Source organism: Phoenix dactylifera, chromosome 2, assembly GCF_009389715.1.
Source record: "Phoenix dactylifera cultivar Barhee BC4 chromosome 2, palm_55x_up_171113_PBpolish2nd_filt_p, whole genome shotgun sequence".
In the NCBI taxonomy this organism is placed as follows: domain Eukaryota; kingdom Viridiplantae; phylum Streptophyta; class Magnoliopsida; order Arecales; family Arecaceae; genus Phoenix; species Phoenix dactylifera.
In genome coordinates this window covers 15,098,574-15,108,959 of record NC_052393.1, presented here as the reverse complement: position 1 = coordinate 15,108,959, position 10,386 = coordinate 15,098,574, and the positions used below count along the sequence as shown (strand labels likewise).

At 39.7% G+C, this 10,386-nt stretch overlaps 1 protein-coding gene across 1 annotated transcript; it reads right to left on the bottom strand.

The window, feature by feature from the left end:
• Positions 1-625: 625 nt before the first annotated feature.
• Positions 626-1,761, bottom strand: LOC103722189. Its single transcript, XM_008812659.4, has 2 exons — positions 1,447-1,761; positions 626-1,221 (listed from the first exon to the last, which is right to left on the bottom strand). Exons 1-2 carry the CDS (start codon positions 1,563-1,565, stop codon positions 1,008-1,010), a joined length of 333 nt encoding a protein of 110 aa, XP_008810881.1. The 5' UTR covers positions 1,566-1,761; the 3' UTR covers positions 626-1,007.
• Positions 1,762-10,386: the final 8,625 nt, after the last annotated feature.

Here is a 10,386-nt window from a genome sequence, read left to right as displayed (position 1 = left end):
TAGTAGATTTGGACACCGTTGCCACTGGTGGTTAATAATAGTGGATTTGGCACTTTGTGCAACCCATGTCACTGGGTTACGTGGCCATAGCCTATTTATGTTGGAATTCTGATATCAGAGTTTTTATGAAAATGCTTAGTAAATTTCAAAAGAAAATATGTTATTTGTGATTTATTTTCCAGTTATGATTTTGTGTTTAAATTAAATATCTCGCATGCTTTGACCCCACTCTGGGATATTAAGTTGCTTACTGGGCTAGTGTAACTTATTATTATATTTTCTCTATTTTTCAGATCCAAAGGCATGATCACACAAATGATGACTAGATGTTACATACCAAGCAATTAATCATCTTATATTAATTTTTTTAAAGTTACAAGATTAACGGATTCGATTAGTAGTAGGAGTCTTGTTCTTATTTAATTTTTGGTTCTCTTGTGTTAGAAAAAATATTGCAAAACAAAAATTTCACTTTATAAAATATTTTATAGTGTCCGATGTAATTTTGGTTCCAAAAACCCGCTCAATTCATGCCCACCTCAAGGACCGACATTGAATGCCAGCGATAAGTTAAACCCTAGGAAAGCGGGCAGTATAATAAATGAATAAACAAAGAGAACAAACGTAAGGAGAAACATCCATCATTCATTTAAATGCTTACGAGTTACAAAAGTTGAGGGGTGGTGAATAAAACTCCTAAACTCACCCACAGGATGGTGATGGTGGTGAAAGAAGCATTCAAAGCTCATTCAAAGGAATAAATAAAATTGCTTTGAAAGGGGCCTGCATTGGCTGATGGGTTTTTTTTTTTTTTTTTCTGATTGGAATCACAACCTAAACGCCTTCAGAGTTAATGTTAACCACAAACCCATAAAATATTAAAAGAGAAAGCTAACACTGATATAAAAGAAAAAAAGAAAGGGAAAGAAGAGGAACAGAAGAAGAAGAAGAAGAAGAAGAAGAAGAAGAAGAAGAGGAAGAAGAAGAAGAAGAAGAATGGGAGGGAGTTAAGAAGATGAGTCAAATTTGTAGTGTTTATCAACGGCCACCAAGACATCCCAAGTGCAACTGAGTCCCCTGGGGAAGACCACAAGATCTCCGGCGCCAAACTCCACGCACTCAGAGGATCCCTTTATGTAGGCCTTCACCCTTCCTCTGAGGAGATAGCATGTCTCTTCCGCATCAAACTTAAGAGGGAACTTCCCTGGAGGGCAACCCCACCTAAAGATCAAGAACAGTGAACGGAAGAGGAGATTAAATAAATGGAACCCCAACAACTACAACATAATCAGATAGTATTGTGGTGCAAATGTTCTCCTGGGAAAATAACGACAGCCTACATTCTTTGGTTATATAGCTCTCTAAGATTGCTAGCTAGTAGAAGTAAGATACTCCCTTTGCTAGGAGAGAACCAAGAGATGAGAAAGCTGCGAGGAGGAAACTTACTTGGGCCACGACTTGATGCCAAGCTCCAATAATCGGGACTCAGGTGGGCTCCTCTCCACGGCGATGGTGAGGGGTGAGGCATCTGTCACCATGGCATCTGGGTTTGAGCTTGTGGCCATGGAGGGTGGAAAGGGATGAGGAGCAGGGAGAAGATAGATAGAACCTAAGGAAAAGGGGTGTTGGAAGACTTGTTGTTTCTTATATCATATGGTGAAGGCCAGGGTAGAAGGAATCTCTATGTATTTCAGAGATGGAAAAGTAGAAGGTAAGGGGTTTTAGTCTTTTAATATGAGTTCATCCACATGTATACGGAGTCGCAAAAGAGAGAGAATTTGATATTTTGCTGCCTGGTATTATTAAAGATGATGGGCCGAAGATATTTTGTCACACATGACATGCATATGATTATGAGCAGCGTCTACGCCGAAATGTCATTTATAGCCTCTATTCATTTAAATTTTAAAAAAGAGTTTTTTGTTGTATTAGGGACAATTTTAAAATAAATTTGCCTCAATCAAATTACATGACTCAATGCCTTTAAAATTATTGGAGCTTTAGAATATTCTTACATAATATTATTGTGAATAAAATGGCCACCTCACCTAGCTAGTAAAGTTGGTGCATCTCTGCTTCTTTTTTTTTTTTTTGTAAAGTATAAAATCACAAACAAGAAAGTTAGTAAAAGAATAGAGTTTTAGACAAGTTAGTTGATTCTAATGCATGGATCATCTAGCAATGTATTCAAAACAAGAGGAAAGAAATTACACAAAAAGTAATGAACAGTTTGCTTTAAAACTTTATCATCTTATATTGTATGTTTGAATATGTGGCCATATCCGCTAAATAATCAGCGCATCCAAGATTTTAGACAATCAGTGGCAGACTTTTTCCTTCTCTAAAGCCTAGAATTCTTACGGCTAATGAGCAATGAATTACTCTTTGGAAAGAGCCCTTTTTTTGACTTATATAATTAATCTTTAATTTTATAATTTATCCTTACTGTTCAATTTTTGTCTAATAATTTTGTTTATCGTTATGATCAGCTAAATATATGCTGTTTTAAAATTATAATATTTTATATAATGCAGTCCCCTTTGCAAAAAAGAACTAGAACGTGCGAGATATCGCAAGACGTGGAGCGCGATATTCTGAACGGGATCCACGGGCGTCCAGTACGCGGCTTGTCCCTATCCGGTCAAAGCATTGACCAACTCTAGCCGACACGTGGCAACGTGGCATCAGCTGATCGGGACGTACTGGTTTGACTATTGGACCGAGATACCGAGATCTTATCTCAGATGCCGACATCGCGGGTCCGACCTCGCCCGCCTTGTCTCCATCCGGTGATCCTATCGACCAGTTACCACCCCGAAACCCAGCTCACACGTGCGGAGGGCACAGAAGGGACGAATGGAAAGAGGGACAGCGGAACACTGGGACGGCCCTATAAGGGACCAGAGATCGGACGGCCAGTGTGGGGCCACTCCCCTTGGCTGATAGTGGGAGCAATCAAACGGCTATAATGATACGTAAAGCTGAGAAAACTTTTTGATTGATCGGACTCGATCTCCAGGATATCGGGACCAGCACGGCTGGGATATCCAGTATTCCAGTGTAGGGTTCAGCAAAGTACTGGACTCAGCAGGGCACTCGTCATGCAAGGGTTGAATCAGCTCTGCGCTGAGACTGGGTTGAGCAGCAAGCACAGGTTAAGAGATCTCTTGGTAGTTCAAACTTCAAATCCCATCTTTATTAGGATGTCAGGTGTTTTCAAGAGATGTAGGAGGCTGATGAAAAGATAATGAAGCAGAATACAGTTCGGTAGCATTATGAATAGCTACGATGCCTTTCATCTCAAAGATGGTCATTGTGATGCATTGCATATAGCAATAATGGTGCCTCATCATATTCTTGGAATGAATGAGAGCTGTCCATTTCTCTTTTAACACTAGCATTAAAATATTTGAATATATCGAGCATCTGGTTTTTAAATTTTAAATTAAAGGTCCATACTTTTCTAGAATAACCATCAATAAAAGTAACAAAATATAAAGCACCATCAAGAATTCTAGCATACATAGTGCAAATGTCAGTGTGAATTAAATTCAAAGCATATGATCTTCTATATGGAAGGAATTTATACAATGCAATTCTATGTTTTTTTGCCAACTAAACAATCAATATAAATCTTTAGGGACGTATCTTTTATAGAAAGAAGTGTCTTTTTGGCCAAGAGTACTAAGTCTTTTCTCACTCATATGTCCAAGCCCCTTATGTCATAATTCAATAAAGGAGTCTTTAACTGCATTCACCTCCCATTGCAAAATTTTGCTTGCATCAAGTAAAGTGTGCTTGATTTCTTTCCTCTTGCTGCTACTAGAGAACCTTTGATAAGATTCCATTTTACTTCACCGAAGTAGTTGTGATAACCTTCATCATCAAGTACTCTAGTAGAGATCAATTGAAGGCGGCTATCTGGAACATGTCTTATATTTTTTAGCAATAGTCGACACCTAATGCCGGTTTTCAAGCAAACGTCTCACATGCCCACAATCTTAGTTACTCCATCATTTTCTATCCTTAATACTACCAAAATCACCACTAGTGCAGGATGTGAAGAAGTCTCATCGAGAAGTAACATGAAAAGAGGCACCCGAGTCAACAACTCAAATACAATCTTAGCATGTAAGAGTTATACAAGCGTCATCACAAATACTACCAACATCACCATCAGATGCAGCTGATGTTGTATCGTTTTCTTTCTTCTTTTCTTCACCTCTTCTTCTTGATTGCTCTCTTTTAAATTTTCTAAACTCTTTTTTCATGCGCCCTAGCTTGCCGTAATAAAAATATTTGATCTTTTGTCTAAATTTGGCCCTTTTTCTTGACTTATCATGATTGTTAGAATTTTGCAAGATTCTAGTTTTACTCCTCTCCTTCCTTTCTGTAACCAATGTCTCTGACTGTGTAGTCATATCATGTTCTCTTTTTCTGCTCTCCTCATTAAGCATATTATCTTTTATCATTCTCAATGTTACCACACCATTAGGAGCTGAATTACTAAGTGATACAACTAGAATTTTCCAACTATCAGGCATGGAGCTGAGCAACAATAATCTTTGCAACTCATCATCAAACATAATTTTCCTAGTTTACCACATCCTGAAATTTACTCAAATGCTTGGCCACTGAACTTCTCTCCTTATACTTCATATTTACAAGCTTTCTGATCATGAATGCCTTGTTCTATGCAGTCTTCCACTCATAGAGACTCTCTAATTTCTTTCATAAACCATGGGCATTAGTCTTCATAGCAACATGATGAACAACACTACCACCTATCCACTGCTTGATTAATCTAATTGTCTTCCTATTCATTTTCTTCTACTCTTGCAAAATTTTGTCACTTGGTTTGGCATTATCTCCTTCAATAAGATCATACAGATCTTTGGAAAATAGTAAATCTTCCATTCCGGGCTTCCAAATTGAATAATTAGAAGATGTAAGTTTAACCATACTGCCACCTGAATGCTCTTCCATTTAATCAACACAAGAAAAATTCAACCGTTAACACCCAGCTCTGATACTACTATGTTAGAAAAAAAAATGCAATAAATAAACAATGATGTTGCAAACTTCTTTTTTCTCTTTGTGTAATTAAATAGCATATCACTCACCAAGCAACAATTAGTTCTACAATCTACTTAAGCAATTAGCATGCAAAATAATCAAACAGTCCAGAAACAAGAGATAACACAATTTTTAACATGAAAAACCCTTCTATGTGAAGAAAAAAAAATCACGGACCTAGACCAGCCAAAAATTTCTACTATTTAGAATAATGAGATTACAATAGATCCTCTCTAGTTCAACTAGAGGTTGTATAAACATCAACAAAATTTAATCTTAGCTTCCATGAACAAGTACATTCATCACCAATAACACAGATTTCAACAATAAACAGTAAAATAAAAAATAGATCTTATCAAGTATTGATACTTGAAATAATGAATAGAGAAGGTTTTTCAATGATCCAAACCGTTTAATTTGTAACTTTCAATGTTATAAACAATGTACTGAAATTTCAGTAAAATCCGGATACAATCAACCATCCAATCATCCAACAAAGTAGCACGCTTTTTTTCTCTTCTTTTTTTTTTTCTCTATTTTTTTTTTCTTCTCCCGTTTGCGTAGAGCCTTGCGCCCAAAATTTCCTTGCGATTAACTCCCCAAGCCAGTGGTGTTTCCTTCTTATCCTCTTTTTCTTTTTTTATAAAAATTTAAATGAGGCAGCTCCGACACGAGGAGGGACCACCCCAACACTCTGCTCCTTCATTTGTAGGTTACATCTTTTTCATGCTACATATCTTGTTCTAGAGGAAGCTCGAGAACCGTCAATTTTTTTTTTAAATGTTTTGCTAAAACGGAAATCCTTTTTTTACCGAGAAAAAGATAACAAGCATTAATGTGTCATATTAGTGATTTTTCTTTTTAAAACCTCCTCTTTTTTATTTTTATTTTTTTATTTATTTATTTTTTTTGCTAATGAAAAAGGGGTAGGGGGGAAGGGACAAGCCCACCCCCACGTAGCAGCCCCTACTGGGCCCCCGCCAGGAAAATGTTCGATGCGGGCAGAAATGGCCGTGTGTTGGGCACCCCGATTGGTTTTACTCATGCCTTTCCCACCCATGGGCCCGGCTCAGCTACTCCTCTGGGCTCTGGCTCGAGTCCCAAGTGTGAGTACATCACATCTGGCACCACTCCAGCTACTAGCGGTCCAAGAGCGATCCTATACCTCATGTCTAAGTAGTGGCCGAAGCCATATTTTAATCATCGCCGCAGCGACTCGAACTTGGGACCATGAAGTTAGAATCTCCACCCAGTACCACTAGGCTACTACGTTGGTGGCTAAAGTCTCCTTCAAAAAGAATAATCTATTATTGTTCCATGAGATCTCCCGAGTGCATTCTCTTATGCCTAGCCAATATAACCATGGCGACGGCCGGCTGACAGACAACATTTGTATCACCAATCCAAATAATCGTGCTCCATAAGAGCACCACATACGTTGGTTGGTCGCACCTAACCAACATATTTATCAGAAACGGTTCACAGTCTCATTTCCCATGTCGGATCCATCATAATGGATCGGATCGGATCGGATCGGATAAGCCAACAAACTTGACTTCTCTTGTTTGTTTGCTTGTTCGCTTGATCCAGAATCCTCTATGGTGCACTTTTCGCACCACAAAGTGCCGTGCAGCACTCGATAACCGTCATCAGAAGATAAACAGTCATCCAATAAGGCACGCCATGTATAACTCATAAGACTGTCTTTTTTGATAGCCATCCATCTGCCGATGACGAGGAAGACTGCTGCACGGCACTCTGCACTGCAGACTGCGCATCGTGGCCTGCGGGCGACTCTTGTTAATAGGATTGGAATTGTTGGGACGTTCAACCCTTGGGCTGGCGTGGGATAGGTCCATCCATTTCCCACCAACTGACTTCCACCGGGACCGGCAAAGCTTGGAAGGCACTTCATACGCTGGCCCTTAGCTGCAGGTGCTCGTTTTCATGGCGTAGGTGCAGGGGAATCCAAAAGGGACCTTGTCGATTGGTCCAAAAGGGTGCTCTTCATTGTTTTCTTGTGCAAACTTTCTTTGAAACTGCCTCTGCTGCGATTTAAATGTCAGCGTCTTTTGTAGCAGAATTTTTTCAGTCAAACAAAATTTTTCCTCGTTGGATGCACTGTTTCTTCTCTCTCTCTCTCTCTATATATATATAAAAGGAAATGCGCCAGTTCATTGGTATATTTAAGAATTCTCAGCACCAAAAAATAAAAGATAGGAATATCTTTCGGTCGGTCGATAGGATCTATTTTAATGGTCCTTGCTCTTAAATTAACCACGTGCATCATCACAATATAAAAAAATGACCGGATATGCATATTTTTTCCGCAGAAAAAGGATAACCTAATGCAGGCTGTTATCTACTCCAAATTTGTTATGCATAATAGCCTCCACACACACACACACACACACACACACACATGTACGTACCCTGGCTTCGACCGCGGGCGCTGCAAAGCACATATCTCTCTTTTTGTTTTTATTTCAGATAAGTAGGTTGCTAAGAGCAAGAAAGAATAAAAGAAAATAGAGTTTGCAGCGTAGTTACAAAAAAATTATAGATGTAGTTATACAAATAAATTTGGGTTATAATCTTGCAAACTCAAATAGTTTATTTAGATGCGCTATACCTACTTCTTTTGATTTGCAAATGAATATGATTAGATATTATTTATTACATGAAAAAATTATTATTATTATGAGCTTTGTGTTATTATGGATTATTACTTTACAGTAGTATAGTCGTGTTACGGACCGAATTTGAGGTGCAACAAATTATGTCCTGATCCAGGGCGTGTGACACATTGAAAAACGTCTCAGAACAGCCAAAAGCATGGCCATCATAGCTTTTTCTTTGTTCAGGAGCACATGGTTATCGTGCCCTCCCTATAATTTCCAGCCGAGGATAGAGAAGCTGCCGTGCTTTCCAAATTAGCGCAAGAACACTCTTATTGCTGCAATAAGTACTCAACAGTTTCGGGCTTTGTCTTGCTCGAAGGGTAGGTGGCATCAACATTCCATATATGCTCTCCTCACAAGGAAAAAAAAAAAAAAAAAGGCATATAAAAGAAGAAGTGTGAACAACGGTCCTATCACTTTAACTCAACCCCTCAGGATCCTCTTTGAGATTGAAACTTGGAATCTGGGCGACTTCCCATTTCTTCCAAGTGAGATGTTGAACAACAAAATCTTTGACGGAATCATTGAAGATGACAATTGCAATGATTTTGACAAATCGGCATGCATGCATAACGTGTGCCAACAATCGCCTTCAGCTATCTTAATGTCCGTCTCGATCCCAGCCGTCCAAAGACTTTGTTCCATGGCTTCTTCATTGTCTACTCTTCAAAAGCCCCTACTCCCACCATTCCATCAACATCTATAATAGTGGTGCAAGATTTGAATTCAACCATGCAAAACTTATTGCGAATATCTTTTGTTCACTTAAATTGAACTTTGGAAGCTGTTTATATTGTAAAATGTTCTGTAGAGTCGAGTCGGGGAAAAGAATTACATGGACAACTCTGATGAGAGAATCAAAGATCCAGGAGGCTTGCCAAGGAAAACTACTTTCAGAGTTCACATAGGATTTTCTTATCCGCTCCCTTTGTTATCCCTTCCTGAGGTTTCCAACTAACTCGCAAAAGAAAAAGAGGCAGGTGATCTCAAGTGGGTAACCTTGCTAGAAGCCTAGAATACTATCTATATCGGGCAGCAATGTGGATATCATCTGTTTTTATAATGACATAATCACTGCTAAGAAAAGTTGATGCAAAAAATCTTTATGGCGTCTTTTAGATGTCCGTTCACGCTCTGCTCGTGAGAAACATCTCCTGCAAGCAAGAAATCAGATCCTCCAAGTCCTACATCCATTTTGGGTGAGGTCTTAAGTTGTTACAAATAATATCAAAACGGACCCAGCCCATAACCTATATGCACTAGGAAACACTGTAGCACGGATTCATTGGAACTGACCACGGACCGATTGTGGGGCTTATAATTAGATTTGAATGAATTTGAACTCTTAATCTGATGATGACGTCGGAACTTAAATAAAAGGAATATGTGAGAATCCATATAGACATGTATTTAGTTGCACATCGATTATTCGTTGAGTAGATCTTGAATGCTTATATACTAACGAATCCAGAAAATACTTTCGAGCTAGCCATTTTAGGTGAAGTTCTAGATTGTTACATCATCGATTCAAAACTTCATTTGTCTTTGGGGAGCATGTCCCCGCAAATTACTATCATCCAAGATGCACATAAAGTAAAGCCATCCAGCAACGTTTTTGTTTTTTGTTTTCTTTCCCCTCTTTTGGTGGATGGGGGAAGGAAGGTCTCTTGAACTGGTTTTTCAGCTCCCTTCTTTATAATTTCAATCCATGCATTGCATATCATACTAACAATATAATCGCTTCCGCAATCCAATTGTAAAATTAAAGTAGTATTTCCAATCCATGCCTTCGCTTCTCATACTCTAATATGTAGCAACTATAAGCAGTAAGAAGGACACGATCAGAGAACGATGACCAAGTGAATTCAGGCAGCCACCCTAAAGAGTAATGACTTATGTTGGGGGAAAAATGGATTGCCCAAAACAAGTGGATATATCGCTGGCATGTGATGACGAGCACAACGACGACAACCTTCAAAGAGCTCGACCTCAAGGCGCCCAACCTCGAGCGCGCCCGACTCCAAGGCGCCCGACCTCGAGACGTCCGACCTCGAGCGCGTTCGACCTCAGAGCTCGCAGTCTTGCAGCCTTAGTCTCAATTAAGCTGAGCCCGATCGACCTCAAGCCCCGAAAGAGACCCAGTCAAAGGATGAAGCAGACCCCTCTACTCCACCGGAAATCAAGTCCTCCTTCTCATCCGGAATCCAATTCCGCGATCTTCGCCCTAGCGACTGTCAACGATTAAATGCGCACGGTCTCAACGAACCTCCAGCCAGCCCAAAATCTCAGGCCATTCACGGCAACTCATTAATTCACACGATTATGTCCAATCATGACGGTAACTCATTAATTCGCACAGTCACGTCTAGTCACAGGTAACACTTGCACCTCTCTTATAAAAGGGGACTCTTCCTTCTGAGGAAGGAAGATTTTTTCTCTCACACAATCTCTCTTTTCTCCACAAAAACCCCCTCTGACTTAAGCATTGGAGGGCCGGCGCTGGAACCCCCAGCCACCGGCTTCTTGCAGGTCCCCCGAAGAACGCAGCCCACCGCCGCATCTTCCGCCGGAGCTCCTCCTCCTCGGTCCGCAGACACCTCCGGGTCCAATTTCCAGCAACAACTTAAAA